The 23,156-nt window shown below is 38.3% G+C and overlaps 1 protein-coding gene across 7 annotated transcripts in view; it reads left to right on the top strand.

The window, feature by feature from the left end:
* Positions 1-23,156, top strand: part of KLHL5 (kelch like family member 5) — a 95,648-nt gene that overhangs the window by 59,221 nt on the left and 13,271 nt on the right. For 5 of the 7 annotated variants that reach the window (XM_048848554.2, XM_048848556.2, XM_048848555.2 and 2 more), the window contains 6 exons: positions 1,757-1,893; positions 2,466-2,662; positions 10,197-10,409; positions 20,229-20,415; positions 21,448-21,672; positions 22,160-22,322. In XM_048848554.2, the coding sequence (XP_048704511.1) occupies positions 1,757-1,893; positions 2,466-2,662; positions 10,197-10,409; positions 20,229-20,415; positions 21,448-21,672; positions 22,160-22,322 (1,122 nt within the window). Of the gene's footprint in view, positions 1-1,756; positions 1,894-2,465; positions 2,663-10,196; positions 10,410-20,228; positions 20,416-21,447; positions 21,673-22,159; positions 22,323-22,474; positions 22,558-23,156 lie in introns of all 7 variants that reach the window. The other 2 variants (XM_048848553.2, XM_075127971.1) reach the window with 2 other exon arrangements.

Here is a 23,156-nt window from a genome sequence, read left to right as displayed (position 1 = left end):
TAGAGATATAACCGCATTGCAAAAATCACACCCCTTACTGAAATAGTTATACCAGTGATCTGTGTGTAGACTAGGTCTTAGCCTAGGCCACTGTTGCAGCCACCACTTTTTTCCCCGTTACAGCCCTAAATATTATTACAATATTGTCAATGTTAAATATTTTTAAAGTGAGATATTTAGTTTACATGTCTGGTTCTGAATTTTAATGGCAGAATATAATGAATTACAAGTTATTTTAAAATTTGTTTTCTTAATTCATTCAAATCTAGTTCATTCAAAGAACCTTTCACTTTCTAAACTTCCCCAAATGAAATATGACTACATGGTCCCAGGACAATCTAAGGCTTCTGACTGAACAGGAGCATATCAAAAAATCAATCTGACAAATCTCCCTCAATGACCAGATAAATTTATCTCATACCACACTCATGCTGTACAGAACCCTATTGTGAGAGGCAGTATTAGAAGCTGAGGTTTTATTTAAATGAAAAGCTAAAACACCTAGAACTGCCACATGGATAGCCATCCTGACAATTTATTCTAATTATCCTCTGGGACTGAATAACCTAGTTTATCAAGAGTGGGCCATAAAAGGAATTTTTTATTACAGAGATTACAGAATACTTTTATGTCCTTTGAAATTTTTAAAATGCTTTTAAGCCATTTTCCTCATGGTCAAATTGTGTTTAATTCAAGTTCTACACATTCTCACCCATCTCCATTGCCTACAAAAGGCTAGCAAAAAGTATTTACCTGATGCAGCCCTGGACAAAGATGATGCAATGGATAACAGATGGAAGATATGCAGACACAATTTAATGAAAAGTAATGGCTGCAACACAGTCATCAATTTATGACTTTGCAATTAATAAACTAAGGCATAATTTTATGTAGTTCATCTGAAAAATGCATGCAGTTAATCCAAATATCTGTTAAGAAATACTACCAAGCATTCCCCTTGCTTTTCCACTCTAATCACATCTTCAGCTACCTTAATTCTTGAAAATGTATTACTGTTATAATATGTATTCAGTGTTTTGCTCTGTCTCTGATGCAAATAACTGTTCATTGAACATTAACCTAGACATCCGCTCATCCCAAACAGTTGACAAAAGTAATGCATCCGATGAAGTGAGCTGTAGCTCACGAAAGTTTATGATCACATAAATTTGTTAATCTCTAAGGTGCCACAAGTACTCCTGTTCCTTTTACACAAAAGAGATAACTCTACTATTGCCGTATTCCTGTGACTGACTTACTATACTCACATGTGGAATTTTATGATTTGTATGATCTCCAGTTCTATTGGGTAGGTAGGTTCTGTCATTGATGATTGTATCAATTAGCCTATGAGGAACATAAATAAAATATTTTAAAGTATTTTTTAAAATTATTAAGAAATAATTCTTTTACCATTTAAAATTAATAATTGATTGTTTTTTCCAGGTATTTTTCATACAGTATCGAATGCTATATATTTGCTTCTTTATATGTTATTTTTATATGGCAATTACAAAAAGTCACTGAGCACTAAAAGGGTAAATCATTTACATAAGCAGAAAATGTACTTTCAGTAACAGTACTTCATTATTCATGGGAAGGAACTGGGGCACGAAGTAGTTTGTCAAGTTTAAAATGCTTTCCTCAGTACAATGCACCTTCAAAGGGCAAAATAATGAAGCATTTATTAACAAACGTCGGCTTCACTAAGGTCTTTTTTTCTCCTCTTTCTCCCCTTTCTCCAATATGTTCTCAGATTAGTTCTCTCCTCTGTTTCGGACTATTTTGCAGCCATGTTTACTAATGATGTAAGAGAAGCAAGACAGGAAGAAATCAAGATGGAAGGTGTAGAGCCAAATGCACTGTGGGCTTTGGTTCAATATGCATATACAGGTAATAAGAATGAAGAAAAGGGTAGTAATGTTTCTCTGATGTTTTGTCTCTAAGTGAACATCATATTCCATTATTAGATTTCAGATATTTGATAGAAATGGTGCACCGTACAATTCAACTGCTTATTTATTAAAACTACTATTACTGCGATTACCTACAGCAATTCAGTGGGATGTAGTCTCTCTAGTTAGTTGGCAAATGTCAAAATATTTCAGATGAATTCTGATCGCTGAAAGGAGAATATTTTTCATAATTCTTTTGAACTATATTATGCAAGTTACTAATTTTGAATTTTTGGATTGTTTTGTAGGAATGTTATTGTCTTAGTCCGATGTTTTGAAAATAATTCTATGTTTATGATTTTTTTCGGGTTTGATGAAAAATAAAAGCAGAGGAACCAGAATTACCATTTCAGCCACATTTTCTTTCTCTCTCTCTCTCTCTCTCTCTCTCTCTCTCTCTCTCTCTCTCTCTCTCTCTCTCTCTCTCTCTTAGTCTGTCAAAATCTCTTGTTGGAATTACAGTCAATATTCTTTCATAAATAATGAGCACCCTTCTTTTAATATTGCTAGGTCGCCTTGAATTAAAAGAAGATAATATTGAGTGCCTGTTATCTACAGCTTGCCTTCTCCAGCTCTCTCAGGTTGTGGAAGCGTGCTGTAAGTTCTTAATGAAACAGCTTCACCCATCCAACTGCCTTGGAATCCGCTCTTTTGCTGATGCACAGGGTTGCACTGACTTGCACAAAGTGGCTCACAATTTCACCATGGTATGTCCTTATTTGTAGCATCATCTATTCATTGATTTTTCTGTAGCAAGGAAAATATAGAGCATCTGTCTTCATGAGGTAAATGTTGCTATCCCGCCTCACCCCCTAAGAGCCATTGTTATTATCAGAGCTATTTATATACTGTGACATTAAGTACTGCTTTCTATCTTGGTAGTGTTCCATTTAGTCAGAAAAAAGGTAATGGGTAAAATCTTCAAAAATGCCTGTGACTATTTAGAGAAACAGCATGGGTAAGATAATATCTTTTATTGGCCCAACTTCTGTTGGTGAGCGAGACAAGCTTTCAAGCTTACACAGAGCCCTTGTTCTGGTCTGGGAAATGTACTCAGCCACCTTTTGTATAGCGACATAGGAACAAGGAACATATGTTCTTAGGTAGAATCATGAGTAGCCAAATGCAAAAGTATAGCTAGCAATTAAGTGAGGGTTTGGGGATTTATTTGGAGCACGTCTGATTCTCTGACATTCTTAAATTTCATTCCCTCACCAACATCTTTTGTTAATTTTTCTTCTTCTCTCTCAACGGTATCCTTTTATGGTACCCTCCTCTGATAGTAGAGTTAAGAGCCTAAGAGGCATATCTGTCTGCCACCAGTTAGAACTGCTGCTGTTTGCTCATGGGAGTTCCTAGAGTTATGTGAGGTGCTTCTCTCCTCCTCCCATGACATGGCCTCTGCTGGTCTAGGCTCTTGGGAACTGAACTCAGGCATCTGGATACCACATCAGTGAACTTAGTATTAAAGTTTTTGATCCCCTGTGTGGTATCCCCAAGTCATCTGAAAGGTGTAATTTGTGTTTCTTAATTGGAATTGTGGTAATTGAATCAGAAATCCACTGATTTTCCTTTTACCTTCTGAATTTTTGCTAAATGGAACCCATTGTTTGGTTGTTTTACTTTTTATTATTTTTTCTCTGACTTAAAGTTTACTATTGTTTGCAGTGTTGTTATAGCCATGTTGGTCGCAGGATAGTAGAGACAAACTTTTGAGGTACACACAGAAACCTGAAGAAGAGCTCTGTGTAGCTCAGAAGCTTGTCTCTTTCACCAACAGAAATGTTGGTCCAATAAAAGCTATTACCTCACCCACCTTGTCACTCCAAGTTTACTATGAGAAATTAGAATCAAATATCCCGGCATTCTTGTCATGTGTGATTCAGTTCCCTCTCAGATGGGTGGATCATTGATGCATTTAGTAATGCATACATACTAATGTTTATTAAAACATGTGAATGAATAGTGTGCAAATTACAGTATATAATAAAAAGAAAAGGAGTACTTGTGACACCTTAGAGACTAACAAATTTATTTGAGCATAAGCATGCATGCATGCGATGAAGTGAGCTGTAGCTCACGAAAGCTTATGCTCAGATAAATTTGTTAGTCTCTAAGGTGCCACAAGTACTCCTTTTCTTTTTGCAGATACAGACTAACACGACTGCTACTCTGAAGTCTGTCAGTATATAATAAGAAAAGGTTTCATTATTGATCAAGTATGGATTGAAGACAGAGCATCAATAAAACAATCAGATGAGACAGGAAGAACAGAGTAAAACGGATATGTATGATGATGAGAAATAGTATGCTTAATTGTGAGAGACTGAGAAATCATTGTACATAATGTTTGGAAAAAAATCACACAGAAATAGACTCCTTATTTCCTCCTTGCCCAAACAGTTTTTTCCTAAATAAATAATTGTCCTAGCTGTGGTACTGTCTAGTCATGTTCTTCTAACATTTACAAGTGTAATGCTAGAATAAGAAGGTTAATAAAATATTATTTGATGCATTTTAAAATACTAACCTTCAGAAGGTGTATCTCCATCTGGTCTTACTATTTTGACAGCAACTGTTGATTGTTGTCTCACTTCTCAAAGGTTAGTTTATTACTGACTCCACATCTTTCCTTTAGTAAGAAGTTGTTCAATTCACAGGAAAATAGTTATGTACCTTTAGGCCATTGTTTACTTCAGTGGCACAATTACTGATTCTAAAGCTTTGGCATGAATCAAATTTAAATTAGCTGGATTTTAAAAAGCCATTTTCAAAACTAATTAGTTGTGCTAGATGGATTCTTCCCAAGGCCTTTTTAATGTTGTTTAGTTCCAATGGAGACATGAAATTGAATTTTCGTAATAATGAGTAATACTGAAGCAGTTCCTTTGGTTTGAAACTAATGTTGCTATGGAAACTGAATAGAAATGTATAGTTCAATTGAATCTTCAATTAAAATAAATCCCAAAGTAATTTTAATTTGTTTAAAAGCAATTTGAAAGAATAAAAATGTTCAACACTAATAAATACTAGTCACTTGATGCTCATTCCATTAAAAATATTAAAGCATAAGGGTTAAACATACCGATAGTTCTGTAAATTCTGTTTGTTAAAATCCATAATTATTCATATGCCACAAATGATCATGGGTTACACTGAAATGACTCTGACTGGAGAAATTTCTGTTGGTTTTGCCACATTGTTTTGGCTTTCTTAAAGGCACTTGAAATTTGAGGAAAATGAACAGTATAAAATATTTATATTTTAATTTCAGTATATTCATTTTCTTTCTTTTGCCGCTGCTTTTCTTTTCTAGACTGATGGAAAGAGCAGTTCACCATGCAAACAATTTCACTGCAGTTAAAACAGATACTCAGTTTTAATGCTGTCATATTGAAAAGCTTTGTGTGCAACAATGAGTATTTTGATAAGCACCTAATTTAAACCATTGCTGTACTTAGAGACCAGCAGTTCACATGAAATGGGCTTTTTCTCAAAATAAAAGATCCATCAGTGAATAATCTCAGTGGGCCTAGCTCCGCTAATAGACTTTCTCTATCTGAACAACTTTCATTAGTGTCACTTGAAAGCATTGGCATGGTTTCAGTCAGTGCAGCAGTGTATTTGAAGTATAAATGTAAGTAGGATTTATTTGAATGCTGGACCACTTCAGATTGAAAGTATGTATGTTGCTGTTTTGCTAAAAGAACATGAGTGTTTCATTACTTTATTATTAACTATGTTGTCACTCAATTGATAGACTATTTACTCATTGTGACAAAGAATTAGAAAACTCTTCAGGGTTATTGTCAAACTAGATCAGTTTTTTTGGACTTCAAAATTTGACCGTGCCTGAAAAATCCTCAGGACATAGTAACAGTCTAAAGTGACTAGTGGTGGACATAATAGCATATAAACTAGGCATTGTGTGCCTGATTCTGATAATGTAGGCATGTAAAATGCAATTACCAGGATCATGTGTGCAAATGCACCTAATTAACCTTTTACACATACAGTTATCTTATTATGTAAGTATAATTTATAAAAAGTAATAGGCCACAAATTTACAAATGTTGCTAGACTAGCCAAAAGATTAATTTAAGTATCTCTGTATGAGGGCATAAAGTACAGAGTTTTTGCACATTTGATCTTTTCCAAAGCAGCATCTAATATAGTGTTTTACTTCCAACATCTTCCTGTTATATCAGGTCTGGGGCCATCCTACATTTCCATCAAGGGTGACTACTGTGTTTTCTTTAGTTTATCCAGGAGATCAGAATAACATAATCTCCATTAACTTGATATCTCAAGTAACATCAAGATGCTATGTCATCTTGTCCCAAGATGAGCAGAGTATAATTCCTCTATTTTGAGGACAGGGAGGGAACTAAAATATAATTGATGCAAATTGGTAAGAGTTGATGAATGTTATTAATTATTCGTTTCAGAGTAACAGCCGTGTTAGTCTGTATTTGCAAAAAGAAAAGGAGTACTTGTGGCACCTTAGAGACTAACCAATTTATTTGAGCATAAGCTTTCGTGAGCTACAGCTCACTTCATCGGATGCATACTGTGGAAAATACAGAAGATGTTTTTATACACACAAACCATGAAAAAATGGGTGATTATCACTACAAAAGGTTTTCTCTCTCCCCACCCCACTCTCCTACTGGTAATAGCTTATGTAAAGTGATCACTCTCCTTACAATGTGTATGATAATCAAGGTGGGCCATAATAGTTATGGGTAAGGACAAAGTCACAAAGTTCAGCCACCAGGTTAGCCGTGACATTATTGGGGATAGTGTTCTTGACGGCTTGTAGTCCATCTTTCTGTGGAATGTTGGTGTAGAGGGCTTCTACATCCATAGTGGCCAGGAGGAGAGTGGGTTTGTGTGTGTTTGGGGGTGGGGGGGGGAGAAAACCTGGATTTGTGCTGGAAATGGCCCACCTTAATTATCATACACATTGTAAGGAGAGTGATCACTTTACATAAGCTATTACCAGCAGGAGAGTGGGGTGGGGGGAGAGAAAACCTTTTGTAGTGATAATCACCTATTTTTTCATGGTTTGTGTGTATAAAAACGTCTTCTGTACTTTCCACAGTATGCATCCGATGAAGTGAGCTGTAGCTCACGAAAGCTTATGCTCAAATAAATTGGTTAGTCTCTAAGGTGCCACATTAATTATTTGAAGATCAACATTATTTTTTTAACTTAAGAAAATCTTTCATTGTGTGGTGATTGCTTTGTAGTAACAATACTTAGTACTTCTATAGTATCTTCATCTGTAGATCCTGAAGTGCTTTATAAAAGAGGGCCAGTGTAATTGTACCACAATTTCCCATCTGTAAAGTGGTGATAGAAAAGTTAAGGCAAGGGTCTTGTAGCTACTGAATGGCAAAGCTGGGAAGAGAATCCAGAACTCCAGACTTTCAGTCTTGTGACCTGTCCAGTGACCTATGTGGCCTCTAATTATCCTCAGTCCATCAAGGAAAAAAATCAATTTTTATTCTCTTCTAGCTCATTTGAGAACAGCTGATTGTGTGCAGTTGACAGTTATTCGGTGAAATATTTAGCTTTTTTTCCCTTTCAAAAAATGCAAACCAAAGGGAAATGCTGTTTTCAGACAAGAGGAAAATGGCTTGTACTTCTTTCAGGGCTTGAAAAATTCACTTGCCTATGGTGAATTGGAAACTTTCCTAGGCAGGTGCCATCAACTTCTGCAGCATCCAAGCTTTAATTTTGTTAATTTTTGTTTTAAGTTGCTACCCTTTGAAGTTACAAGGAAAACCTTCTGAACATGAAGTGATTATAAACCAGTGTTGTCCAAGTGTGCAAGAAGACAGCTCTAGAATTTCTGCTGCAGCTACTGCTCAGAGCTTTTTCAAGCTTTAAAGCAGAGTGAAAAGAGAACAGTCATGTCAGTTTTTATTGTTGGTCTTCAGAAGCACATGGAAAGTGCAAAAACATTACAAGAATTGGTTCAAGTTCAGCTTTCTGCTATTTGATAATTCATGAGTAGCAGCAGAGATCAATACTATTTATGAGTAGAAAAACTCAGAAACAGAGGCTTGGAGAGGGATGGAGAAGCAGACTCAGTGCATAAGTAGCAACCAGAAAGGTGTGCCGTAGCTGTGCCGCTGTAGTGTAGACATACCCTTAGTGTAAGATAAGAGACAACAGATGGATACAGACAAACAGGGGAGTACAAGGAAACAATGAGACAATATTGGTCAACGTGATAGGAAGTTGTCTCTACTTGTCAGCATTAAGTTTTTTTTGGCATCATGGCAGAGTGGAGGGTTTTGAACATGGATAATGAGGCAGCTTTATGACATTTATGGGGAGCACCTCCCAAATGTGAGAGGCAACAAGGGAGAAAACATGAAGACGCTTGTTTAAAAATGTAACTAGATATTTGTAGACTGTCATGTGCCTTGTCCTCTTTTATATCTTTTAGTCACACTAATACATACTCGACTTGTTAAATCTTTCCTTATAAGTCAATCCCTCCAACCTTTGTAGTTTTTCTTACTCTTCTCTCCCTTAATTTGTCAATATCTTCCTGGTAATGAGATGCACAGAATTGAATGCAATACTCAATGTATTGCCAGAGCCATTTTAAAAAAAAAAATGTTATCTCCCTCCTCTGTGATGATATGGCCAGTGCTTATGCAATCCAAAACTGTAATGGACATTGTTATTGCCATTTTGTATTGCAAATTCATATCTGATTTGCAATGCCATTTTCATCAGTATTTCTCTCTACGGCTCCCAGATTTTTGTCTGTTATTAAGTCTGTGTTTTTGAGTTATTGAATTATTTTTCCTCTGAGATATTAACTTGCATTTTTCCAAGTTGAAGGTCTTTCCAATTTAGTATTTTCTTTGAATTTCACTAACATGCAGCTTACTTCTTTTAGATAATTAATGAAGATATTAAATAGGGCTCGTCTTAACACTTATCCCTGCACAGTCCCCTTATAGAACACACCCACCCCTGTGGATATTTTGGCTTTTATTTTTACCCTTAAAAAACCAAAAAGTATTTCGGCCAGTTTTCAGTCTACATGTGTTTCGATATCCAAACCAATTTCAATTAATTTTGAGAGTAAGATTATTGTAGAGATTAATTCAAATGTTTTTCTAATATTCAGCTACATTATGTCTGCTAATTTTGGACTTGATCATGAAGTTACTACAATCTCCGAGCAAAAGGAAACATATAAATGTGCTGTTCCAGGAGCAGACCATATTGAGTACATCTACACTTCAATAAAAAACCTGCTGCACCAAGTCTGAGCCCATGTCAGCTGGCTTGGGCTGTGCGACTATAAAATTGCAGTGTAGACATTTGAGCTTGCCCTAGCTCCAGCCTGAGCCCTAGCCCAAACATCTTCACTGCAATTTTAAAGCCCCACAGCCAAAGCCCCACAAGTTCAAGTTAGCTGACCTGGGCAAGCCATGGCTGTGCCATGGTCTTCCATTGAAGTGTCGATGTACTTATTTTGACTCAGAGATTCTTTCCACCTTATGTCTTCTTTTTGTTCCCCTGCAAAGGAGCATGGAGTATCTGTGATCTTGCCCTTTTCAGTACTATTAGAAAAAGCATTCAAGTTTGGCAAAATATATTTGTTATAAGCTTCTTATTGCTCTTCTAGTTTTTTGGGTGTGGGGGTTGCCACTTGCACTTGAGTTTAATAAAGCTTCTACAAAATCTTCTAAAAATCCTGGTATTTTTAAATAATGTGCACTTATGGTCGGAAACATTTTATATTGTGTTTCTTCCTACCCTGAAATGAGGACAGGCTACTAGAAATGATAGGTTTCAATTCTCCACATCTTCCCTTCTATCAAAAAAGTAATTGTTGATTAAAAAAATAAATTTGTAGCCTGGTGCAGTACTGTGAATCCTTTACATCTTCATTCCACTATCTATATACCTTATTCAGCTCTGTTTGACTTACAAAACAATAAAAACAATTTAAAATAACCCACTGAAAGTTCGTTAGAACTGTTTTCCTGTTTCTTTAGTCATTGGAAATTTTATTTGTCACAAACCAATCTAACTATAATGAAGACCATTACAAACATGCCCAGTACTGGAATATGCTGTACTCTCTACTCAGCAAAATCTGCATCTCAATACATTGTGTTTCTACAGCTTTCAGTAGTGGATAACAATAGTGACCTATCCAAAGGTCTTCAGTGTTCATATTGAAAATACTTTTTTCTTTTTCAGGAGAATTTCATGGAGGTAATTAGAAATCAGGAGTTTTTATTATTGCCAGCTGCTGAAATTGCAAAGCTTTTGGCAAGTGACGATATGAATATTCCTAATGAAGAAACTATACTGAATGCACTGCTTACTTGGGTTCGACATGATTTGGAACAGAGAAGGAAAGAACTTAGTAAGCTGCTGGCTTACATTAGGCTGCCTCTGCTTGCTCCACAGGTAAATTATTACAAATATAAAACCATTTGCTCTTTCTTCCCATGGATAACATCGGTATTTTTTAGGGGACATACTTAATACTGTCTATGTGGAAGTTCCTCCAACTAGTAGTGATTTTGGTTTCTTAAAAATAGAGGTAAATAAATGAGGAATGTACAGAATATCTGTGCATGATACGGTCAGTGTCTTTTCTGCAGTTGAATTGCAGTGTGCCACAATGTGAATCGGATATCAGTCAGGATTCCATAGTGAGGGAATTGTTAGAGGCAAAAGGCTTTAAATAATAACAATACCTAAGTTTCTTATGTGGTAACTTGTGGGGCTTTTTGTCAGTAGATCTTAAAGCACTTTACAAGGGAGTATCATTAAATAATGATCAGTCAGTATCATTAAATATATTTTTAGTTTAGTTTCAAATGCCTAATGAACTAGACAGCCAGCCTTTAACGTGCTTTTTTGCTAAACAGCATTACCTTCTGCACCCTTTTTACATGCAGTTGGGGAAGATCTATGGTCAGTTTTGTATTTGAATGGATGAGTGTGCCACCTGCACTAGGCTCATTAAAATAACTGCTCTTATTGATTTCATTAATAATATTTAGCACTTTATATAATGTCAAAGGGCTTTACAGACTGAACACTTGCAACATCCCTGTAAAGTAGAGTAAGAATTATCTCCATTTTATAGATGGGAAAACTAAGGCTTTTATGAGCCTTTGACATATACAGTACAAGTAAAATTCACTAATCTACAGCTAGGAACTATGACCTTCTTCAATCTCTTAATGATTATCTTTAAAGCACTCGATCTTTGACCCCGTTGTATTCACCCTGTGTCCTCTTTATGATCATTAGCTGGATTGGCTAGAAGGCATTTGCTGTTGATACTTACATTTGAGTACTCCATAACCAGTGGCAGAACTTGCTCAGCTGTGAGTCCCTGAACTTGTAATTCACTTTCTTTAGAAACATATTAAGGTCAGAGTCCATTGACCTTCAGGAAATAATTCAAGGCTTACTTATTTTGTTCAGCATATGTTTAACTGTTTTTATATTGTTCTTGTCTTTTAATCCACTGTAATTGAAACATCTAGAGTCCTTGGAAATAGAACCTACAGAAATTAGTAAATAAATATAAAATCAAGAGAAATTGGGCCTGATCAGTACTAATTGGATAGTAAATGTTAAGGGAAAAACACCAAAACAATACTTGATTGCAACCACTATTGTGTGTCTCACTTTTCTTCCATCTTTTGCAGATGTATGCTGGCATTTATGATTCTACATTTCTATCACCTTTTTCATTTATTCCATTTTTTCAGATTCTTCAAAAAATAAAATTGATGTATATTTAAAATGAATGTTAATCACACACAAATCAGGAAATTGAGTTAAGCTGCAACAACAGCCTTAACTCTGACCCATGAGGGTGTGTTATAGTATGGTGTTTTGTTACATGATCACACAGCTATGGGCAATGTGACATAGCAAACACAGTAAAATATAATGACACTGTTTCCAATTTTATGGTAGAAGGTTCAAAGCTGTTTGGAAGAAAGGAGACAGAAAATTGGAGGGCTCACTAAAAGCCATAATGTTATAAGTAGAGATGTGAGGACTTAAACTCACAAACTTAAAAAAATTATAGGGCATCTGAAGTAGGGGATTGCTCGATGGAGCTATGCCATCAATGATGAAGGCTTGTCCGAAATATCGCCTTGGGCATTATGCAAGGTGGACAGATCCAACGTGAACCCTGAAAATGATGGCTAACACAGGCAGCAAAGATGCAGGACAGCAGCTGCACCTAGGTACCCGAGACAAAGGAAGTCGCTGGGAAAGTCTCAATGGCTCAGGTCACACAGCGTGAAGCCAGTACTGGTAGACTAGGAATAGGGTTGCGTTACTGCACCTCCGACTCATCCCGGTGGGATGAGATATTTCTCAGGATAATCGTTGGCTCTTGTTTTTTTGACCACGAATAACCTAGTACTCAGCATCAGGGTTAAGCCCCTGCCTTACTTTCAGCTGTAGATGCCTTCTCGGTGCCATCTCTCCTCGGTGCAAATATGACGGGTTTGTGACAAAGTCCCCCTGGGGACGTGCATCCCCTGATGTCGGCAGGCACATCTGGAATACATTGACAATGCATCCAATTGTATCTGGGATCTCCAACAGTCCACCAAAATTGCAACTTGGAATGTTGCAACTCTTCACAGGCATGGTCATCAGGTCGCTGTCTCACGCGAAATGGACCATCTTGGTATATCAATGCCAGGACTAACAGAAACAAGGCTGATAGATCACAGACATCATGGGTTGGAAGATTCTTTCCTTCTGTATTCTGGCAGCCCCACCCATTTATATGGTGTAGCAGTACTACTGCAACACGAAGCCAAGTCCTCCCTGACAACCTGGATGTCTCTCTCTCATCGTTTACTAACTGCACCTCTTAAATATCGACACTGTTACTTCACTGTCATAGTAGTAGAGGAATGTGTTGACTCAGTTAAAGATCATTTCTACGATCAATTGGAACATCTAGTATGCACAGTCCTTCCACATGATGATCTTGTGATCTTGAGTCACCTAAATGCAGTGACTGGCTGCCTGCAAACTGGGTTTGAACAGGTCATTGGTCTTTGTGGTTCAGGCACACCCAATGATAACTCTTGCCGCTTGCTTACATTCTGAGCCTCCCAGAATCTTTCCATTCTTGGGTCATGGTTCAAGTGGCAACACATACACCAGATGTCATGGATCTCTCATGGTGGCGTCACTCAAAAGGAGTTGGACCACGTTATTACATGTGATAGACGTATCTTCACCTCCTGTAGAGTTTATCGTGGTGTGGAATGCACGGTGAACACAGATCATCATCTAGTGGTCACCTGTATGATGTTGATGCTCCAGCGAGCAGGTAAGCCCTCTGTGATGATGATGAAGTTTGACATCGACGCACTCATTGTGCCAGGTTTAGCCAACAGGTTTTGTATTGATGTCAGCAACAGATTCTCGGCTCTAGCTAATCTGCCAGACGACATGGAGGTTGCCTGGTCCCTGTTCACTTCTACTGAGCAGACTATTGGCTATAGACATCCAGCAGGCCGACCATGGCTATCGAAGGAGGCCTTCCAGATAATTAAATTGAAGGCTACAGCGTGCCAGTGTGGTGATAAACACACTCATAATCAGCTGAAGCAAAAATTTTATACCCTGGCACTCCATGATTGCAAGGCATATTATAACTAAGTGGTGGATGATGTCGAATTTGGCTTAGTCAGGAGCAACTTGAAGCCAGCATTCCATGCCATTTGCAACCTCAGCGGTCAAGAGGTAATCACTACAAATGGTATCCTGAATGACAGCCACGGCCATCCATGTAAATCGAATGATGACATTCTCTCACGCTGGGTGGAACATTATCACAGTGTCCTGAACCATCTTCCAGCTGCCACTTGTTCAGAGCTGGATGATCTGGCAGTCACTGTGGTTTTGGATCCAGACATTTGTACTGATGCACCAACATTGAATGAAGTGAAGTGTGCCATCTCTAAACTGAAAAATGGACATGCAGCTGGTGCTGATGGCATCCCCTCAGAGCTGCTAAAATGTGCTATTGATCCTGTAGCAGAATCACTTCTGGCCATCTTCTGTCTGGTGTGGAGAACTGGAACCCTGCCAACCTCCTGGAAGGATGGTATTGTGATCTCACTCTATAAGGGCAAGGGACCGTGCAGTGAATGTAAGAGCTACAGGCTGATCAACTTGCTTTCCGTTCCAGGGAAGGTGTTAGTGCATGTTTTGCTGGAATGCCTGCTCCTTTGCCACATCAGAAGCGTCGTCCCCAACAGTCAGGCTTTGAGGAACAGGCCCACATTAGATGCCATTTTAGCCCTTTGCTTGTTGTCAGAGATACATTGTGAGTTCAGGAAGCCCCTGCACATAGCGTGTGTTGATGTTAAGGCTGCATTTGATTCAGTAGACTGTGTCTCGTTATGGAAGGCCTTAAAGGGCGTAGGTGTCTCTACTACTCTGCTGGACTTGATTAGAGAGCTGCATAATGGACCCATTGCCCGTGTTTGTCTGGGGAACTGGATGTCAGCTCCCCAGACAAAATCAGTATCTGGTGTTAGGCAGGGCTGAGTTCTGGCCCCTGCACTCTTTTGTTGGTCAGTGGATTTCATAATGTAGCATTCCATCAGATCCATAGGCATTAAGATCGGAGATCTCTCGCTCACAGACTTTGACTACACTGATGATGATGATCTTTTAGTACGGAGCCACCACAGGTTCGTGAGGCTCTCGAGCATATGGAGGAGGAGTCAGCTAAGATTTGTCTTTGACTATGAAGCATGGAGACCAAACTGCAAAATCTAGGACCAGGTCTACCTGCGAGTCCAATCTCTTTGAACAACGAAACTGTTGAATCAGTTTCTGGGTTTTATACTTGCTAGCTTCTCCAGCTCTCACACGGAGGTTCTCCATCGGATTGGCATCGCAGCATCTGCCATGGGCCATTTGCAATGGATATGTATGACATATATCAACATCTTAGTATGACAACCAAGTTCAGGATTTATTCTAGCTGTATCCTTCCCATACTGTTGTACAACTGTGAAACATGGATACTATGCTGCGCAGACTGGACAAAGCTGGAGACTTCCCACACAAAATGTCAACTTCGTATACTGGGTATAAAGTGGCATGACTTCATCTGTAATGCAGATGTTTGTGGTTGTTTGGGTCTACAGGCTACTGGGGCTATTGTCTGCAGGAGGTGCCTTACGCTTTTCAGACATGTTGCAAGGATACCACAGGTCGTTCCAGTGTATGCCGTTCTCCGGGTGGCTTTTAACATCTGGGATAAAATTCTACCAATTGAGGAGTGGAGACCCCCTAGTACATGGGGTTATCAAGTCTGTTCTGATGGTGGACTCTCAAGCCATCAAGCCTTTGCGGTTGCACAGGAATGGACCAAATGGCTGTTTCATCAGTTTTATTTATAAAGATTTCTTTGAAGCTACCATTGTACATTCTGGCATCCCTGTTTATTGACAGAAGCAGCATCCTAGACATCTGGAAAATCTTGTTGCTGTTGCAAAGACTTGTGACATGGTTGTTTATTTTTATTTGTATTATGTATTTACCAGGTTCTGATCTTATCTGATCTTTGATCATATTCTGAAAAAGTTGATTAATCACATTCCTAACTGTGAGAGATTCAGCTTTCTTTTCTTCAGAAGCTCCTAGTACCTCAGAATTTTCTGTTTAAATTACTGCAAAAAAATTTGTTCCAAGTATGCAAACATTATACCTTTTACTGCATCTGTTTTTCAGCTGTGCTTATGTTAAAGCACCATTTGTAACTGCTCAATTATAAATGTCTTTGAAATTTGATGCAAGGATCTACATAAATAACCAAACCCCTCAGAAAACTGTAATTTATAAGTAGGGCTTTTGTTTTTTGGGGTTTATTAATTGCATTTTTCAGGGTTTATTTTTAGCAATTTTTGGTTTTTATGTAGATGTCAAAAATCAGGGTTTTTCAGGGCTTTCTCTTAGTATATACTGTAATGAGTAAGGTATATTATATTGTATAATATAATATATATGCTGTAATAAGTAATCTCTTTGTGATGTTCTCTAGAGCACTTTAACATAGTACTCTTTCAAACAGCACTACTTTAAAGCGCACTAGAGAACCTTTGGTGCACTCCAATAGGGTCTGCATGGACCAATTAATGAATAACACATAAGTGTGCTTTTGAAGTCATGCTCCCATAATCCATATTACTGCTCCATTTAGACAAGCCCTTAGATACAAGTAACTATTTCCTGTGTTTTGCAGGTTTTTATTGGATACACACAGATTTCTTTTTCTTTAATTTTTGTGGTTTTATCAGTGTTGGTCGGTTAAAACCTAAAATGAGAATGCATTATAATTAAATTATAATTATTATAATGCATTCTATTAAATTGTTAGCATTTGTAAAATATGTGAGTCAAGACAAAGGTTTCAGTGGGGAATATTTAATTTACAATGAATTGCAATACAGTGGACTCGGTCACAGAACAGAGTTTGGGTTTTTTTAGTCAAAAACAGCCTTAGACTGCTTATATTTTTAGTTATCATGGAATTATTTTCATAGGTCCAAGCCTTAGAATCATAGAATATTAGGGTTGGAAGAGACCTCAGTAGGTCATCTAGTCCAATCCCCTGCTCAAAGCAGGACCAACACCAACTAAATCATTCCAGCCAGGGCTTTGTCAAGCCAGGCCTTAAAAACCTCTAAGGATGGAGATTCCACCACCTCCGTAGGTAACCCATTCCAGTGCTTCACCACCCTGCTAGTGAAATAGTGTTTCCTAATATCCAACCTAGACCTCCCCCACTGCAACTTGAGACCATTGCTTCTTGTTCTGTCATCTGCCACCACTGAGAACAGCCTAGCTCCATCCTCTTTGAAACTCCCCTTCAGGTAGTTAAAAGCTGCTATCAAATTCCCCCTCATTCTTCTCTTCTGCAGACTAAATAACCCCAGTTCCTTCAGCCTCTCCTTGTAAGTCATGTACCCCAGCCCCCTAATAATTTTTGTTGCCCTCCGCTGGACTCTCTCCAATTTGTCCACCTCCTTTCTGTAGTGGAGGGACCAAAACTGGACGCAATACTCCAGGTGTGGCCTCACCAGTGCTGAATAGAGGGGAATAATCACTTCCCTTGATCTGCTGGCAATGCTCCTACTAATACAGCCCAATATGCCATTGGCCTTCTTGGCAACAAGGGCACACTGCTGACTCATATCCAGCTTCTCATCCACTGTATTCCCCAGGTCCTTCTCTGCAGAACTGCTGCTTAGCCAGTCAGTCCCCAGCCTGTAGCGGTGCATGGGATTCTTCCTTCCTAAATGCAGGACTCTGCACATGTCCTTGTTGAACCTCATCAGATTTCTTTTGGCCCAGTCCTCGAATTTGTCTAGGTCACTCTGGACCCTATCCCTACCCTGCAATTCATCCCATCATCCAGATCATTAATAAAGATGTTGAACAAAACCAGCCCCTGGACCAATGCCTGGGGCACTCCATTTGAGTGGACTAGCTGCCAACTAGACATCAAGCCATTGATCACTACCCATTGAGCCCGACAGTCTAGCCAGCTTTCTATCCACTGTATAGTCCATTCATCCAATCCATACTACTTTAACTTGCTGGCAAGAATACTGAGGGAGACGGTATCAAAAGCTTTGCTAAAGTCAAGATATATCACATCCACCTCTTTTCCCCATATCCACAGAGCCAGTTATCTCATCATAGAAGGCAATCAGGTTGGTCAGGCATGACTTGCCCTTGGTGAATCCATGCTGACTGTTCCTGATCACCTTACACTTCTCCAAGTGCTTCAAAATGGATTCCTTGAGGACCTGCTCCATGATTTCTCTTTCTTCCCTTTTTTTAAATATGGGTGCTATATTTGCCTTTTTCCAATAGTCTGGGACCTCCCTGGATTGCCACGAATTTTCAAAGATAATGGCCAATGGCTCTGCAATCACATAAGCTAATTCCCTCAGCACCCTTGGATGTATTAGATCTGGACCCATAGACTTGCGCATGTCCAGCTTTTCTAAATAGTCCTTAACCTGTTCTTTCACCACTGAGGCCTGCTCACCTCGTCCCCATACTGTGTTGCCCAGTGCAGCAGTCTGGGAGCTGACTTTGGCTGTGAAGACTGAGGCAAAAAAAGCATTGAGTACTTCAGGTTTTTCCACATCATCTGTCACTATGTTGCCTTCCCCATTCAGTAAGGGTCCCACACTTTCCCTGACCACCTTCTTGTTGCTAACATACCTGTAGAAACCCTTCACATCCCTTGCTAGCTGCAACTCCAGTTGTGACTTAGCCTTCCTGATTACACCCCTGCATGCTATAGCAATATTTTTATACTCCTCCCTAGTTATCTGTCCAAATTTCCACTTCTTGTAAGCTTCCTTTTTGAGTTTAAGCTCACTGAAAATTTCACTGTTAAGCCAAGCTGGTCGCCAGCCATATTTGCTATTCTTTCTGCACATCGGGATGGTTTGTTCCTGAGCCCTCAATAAGGCTTCTTTAAAATACAGCCAGCTCTCCTGGACTCCTTGTCCCCACATATTAGCCTCCCAGGGGATCCTGCCTATTAGTTCCCTAAGGAAGTCAGTCTTCTTTTCTAAAGTCCAGGGTCCATATTTTGCCAATCTCCTTTCTTCCTTTTCTCAAGATCCTGAACTCAACTATCTCATGGTCACTGCTGCCTAGGTTGCCATCCACTTCTACTTCCCCTACCAATTCTTCCCCGTTTGTAAGCAGCAGGTCAAGAGGATCACAGCTCCTAGTTTCAGAGTAACAGCCGTGTTAGTCTGTATTCGCAAAAAGAAAAGGAGTACTTGTGGCACCTTAGAGACTAACCAATTTATTTGAGCATGCTTTCGTGAGCTACAGCTTTCGTGAGCTACAGCTCACTTCATCGGATGCATGCATTCCACGGTATGCATCCGATGAAGTGAGCTGTAGCTCACGAAAGCTCATGCTCAAATAAATTGGTTAGCTCCTAGTTGGTTCCTCCAGCACTTGTACCAGGAAGTAGTTCCCAACACTCTCCAAAAACTTCCTGGGTTGTCTGTGCATTGCTGTATTGCTCTCCCAACAGATGTCAGGGTGATTGAAGTCCCCCATTAGAACCAGGGCCTGTGATCTGGAAACTTCAGTTAGTTGTCTGAAGAAAGCCTCATCTACCTCATCCTTCTGATCTGGTGGTCTACAGCACACGCCCACCACAACGTCACCCTTGTTGCTCTCGCCTCTAAACTTAACCCAAAGACTCTCAACAGGCTTTTCTCCAGTTTCATACTGGAGCTCTGAGCAATCATACCACTCTCTTACATACAATGCAACTCCTCCACCTTTCCTTCCTTCCTTCCTGAACAGTTTATACCCATCCATGACAGTGCTCCAGTCATGTGAACTGCCCTACCAAGTTTCTGTTGTTCAAATCACATCATAGTTCCTTGATTGTGCCAGGACTTCCAATTCTTCCTGCTTGTTTCCCAGGCTTCTTGCCTTCATGTATATGTACCTAAGATAACTAGCTGATTGCCCTACTTTCTCAGTCTGAATCAGGAGGCTTCCTGTCTTGTACCCTCCTCCTTGTCGTTTCTTCCAGTATCCCAGTTCCCCACTTACCTCTGGGCTTAGGTCACCATCCCCCGGTGAACCTGGTTTAATAAGCACTTTAATAATATATAAAGATAATAATCACGAGTTAACTGTGATTAATCAACAGCCCTAGTATACATGTCATTGTATAGACCTCTGCCTCCTTCCCACTTTGCCATTTCAGCCTCTAAAGTACTGTACTGAGGTACAGAGAGGAAAAGTGAATTTTCCAAGATCACAGAATAGGTCATTTGCAGAGTCGGGAATAGAATCTACTTTGAAGTGTCCAACTTTTGCTGCAATGACTTTGACACCCCCAGATTAGATATTTTGCTGTAATTATTGTGATTCTTGATACATATGGCCAGGGTTAAATCGAGTGGCAAATAGAATAAGTTGAACCTCATTCCTTCCCTTTTTCTATCTTTCTAAGTATATTTCAAAATATGAGTGTTCTGTAGATTGATTCATCTAATTTTACACTTATACTATTTGTGTGATCATTCTGATGAGTGTGTGTTGTAAACCAGACAGCAATATTTTTCAGACAAAATGTTCCATTATGATCTTTATTCTTTTAAACTTATTGCCGTTTGCTTAGCACTTTAACATGTTTAATTTTATTTTTGCCAGTTTCTGGCAGACATGGAAAATAATGCCCTCTTTAAGGATGACATCGAATGTCAAAAACTCATTATGGAAGCAATGAAATACCATCTGTTGCCAGAGAGACGACCCATGTTACAAAGTCCTCGCACAAAGCCTAGAAAGTCTACTGTAGGAGTGTTGTTTGCAGTTGGAGGAATGGATGCAACAAAAGGTATTGGTTTACAAATATTAGTTGATGACAATGTGTATTGAAAATCAGTTGAGTAGATTTTTGTAAAGATATATTTATTAGATATGTATGTAGGATACAAATTAAAACATTCAAAGGCTATACATCATAAAGTACAAAATTCACAAATATTTACTGATGTTTTTTACTTCAGTAATAGACATATCTAGCAATAAAAATAGTACATGTGTGCAGGAAGCTGAGTTATGGTTGTTGTTAACCTATAATGGGATCGCCTCAGTTCTGTTCATTTAAGTGTTCAGTCAAATGAATGAAAAGCACCTCTGTTCATGTGAATGTTAAAAACGTAAGGAAATGATACATAAAAATGTTAATATTAATACAGATTTGAATACAAACAAAAATAAGTGAAAGCTGCTACAGAATATTTAACTCATACCCTTATTGACTATTAAAGCATTCTATGAAGGTGTCTCAGAATGGTATTTTTATGAGCTTTCATACTGTGTGGTGATAACTAGAAACATTTTAGTGAGTTATGAATACCACGGGAATTAGAACACATTTTCATTCATTCCTAGTTTGTGTATTAATTTTAATGTTATATTAATACAGATTATACAAATGAGGTTAGTTGTATATCTATAGACTGTGAATGCATATATGTATGTGAACCTGACATTTTTTCACAGAACTTCAGATTTTGTTATGCTATGAGGTTAATCTTAATACTGAAACATAGTTCCGTCAGGTTCATTTTATGTCACTTCCTGAAATTTTAATGGTCCTTCTAGGCTTAATCCAGCAAGGATGTTGAGCATTCTGGCTCTTGCCCTTCAAAGCATTTAATTTTTATGCATGCAATTAATCCCAGATTAATTCAAGAATACTACTGGCATGTTTAACGTTAAGCATATGCTTAAGTGAATTTCAGGATCAAATCCAGAAGGCTCAGCACCTTGGAGGATCGACCCTTCTGCTAGTAATTTAAATAGAACACTTACTACAAATAACTGTTCTCTTTGACTATAACTTGTGTATATTACTGTTAAGGAGCTACGAGCATTGAAAAATATGAACTCCGTACCAACATGTGGACTCCTGTAGCAAATATGAATGGGAGAAGGTTACAGTTTGGTGTTGCAGTATTAGATGATAAGTTGTATGTTGTTGGTGGTAGAGATGGACTGAAAACATTGAATACTGTGGAGTGCTACAACCCCAAAACAAAAACTTGGAGTGTAATGCCACCAATGTCCACACATCGGCATGGCCTTGGTATGTATAACTTCATAATTTTTTAAAAAAGAAAAGGAGTACTTGTGGCACCTTAGAGACTAACCAATTTATTTGAGCTCACGAAAGCTTATGCTCAAATAAATTGGTTAGTCTCTAAGGTGCCACAAGTACTCCTTTTCTTTTTGCGAATACAGACTAACACGGCTGTTACTCTGAAACCGTTCATAATTTTTAAAATTCTAAACCTGTGATTGGTTAAGAGCAGTTAAAATCTCTCTTTAAAGCTCATTTGTTTTGATCTTGATACTAGTCTAAATCTGAACTCTAAAATCAGCTAAAATTAAAGTGACAAATTATTTTGATTGATTTGTACCTATTGAACCTATTTAATATTAGCAGCCAAAAGAGAATGTGATTTGTATTTATTTTAAAGGTGCATCTTTTTTGGTGGACATTTTGGTAGGGGTAATGGGAAAGTGATGCCCTTTGTTTTTCCAGGAAGCAGTTGTTTTTCTCTGTTTTTTAGGGGTAGCTGTACTGGAAGGTCCTATGTATGCTGTAGGAGGGCATGACGGTTGGAGCTATCTGAATACAGTAGAAAGATGGGATCCACAGGCTCGTCAATGGAACTTTGTAGCCAGTATGTCAACTCCAAGGAGCACTGTTGGTGTAGCAGTATTAAATGGAAAGTAAGCAAAGGCATTTTCTTGAGAAATAATTTGGTCCAATTTTTGTTTACATTAATTTTTTTAATGTAGCTTTAGAAATATTTTTAAGTGAATTTATTGCTCATGAAATATGTTAGTTGATAGTACTGGCAACTGAAGTCCTCTTCTTACAGGAAAAAGTACAGCATTGACTATGCAAGCTTTCCCACCACACCCCAATGTGCTTCAGTGCTATGAAGGGGGAGCCATCTCTAAGGCAAGCAAGCAATTCTGTCTCCTTATTAATGAAGTCCTTGGGACCTTTGCTGAGGGCACCAGTTGGAGTTCTAGTTTCTGTTAGTGTTGAACCTATGTATTGATGAAAATTAACTTTTTTTAACTCTGCAAGTGGCAAAATAATCAAATTTGCCAAAACCAAACCTTAATACATATAGGTAATAGTTTCTTCTTCTTTGGCTTTTGTAGTTTAGAACTACATTTTCAAAACCATGACTTAATTAAAGCAAAATACTTCAAGTCACAGCATTATTTTTTGAAAAACAAGTCATGTTCAAGTTCTAATGTTTTTAGAAGAATGAAAGCACAGAGTTTACTAAACCAACAAAGACTTGCACAAGTCCATATTTTTAGAAGTAGAAAAAGGCTTCTAAAATATATTGTGTTTTTATTTCTGCCACTTGTCCATGTCTGTAGTAAAGAATCCACATAACATCTATAGCTGTGCAGCACAGTTTTAGCCTATGCTATATACTATGTAGATATCCGTGTAGAATAATCTATTTTAAAGACTATTAACTCCACTAGCACTAAAGAGAAATGTACCTATAAGACATGGGCTGAAAATCTCCCTAACTT

The sequence above is a fragment of the Caretta caretta genome, chromosome 4 (assembly GCF_965140235.1).
Source record: "Caretta caretta isolate rCarCar2 chromosome 4, rCarCar1.hap1, whole genome shotgun sequence".
Taxonomy (NCBI): Eukaryota; Metazoa; Chordata; order Testudines; family Cheloniidae; genus Caretta; species Caretta caretta.
Note: the sequence above shows the minus strand (reverse complement) of the source record. Positions and strands in the feature narration are given on the sequence as shown.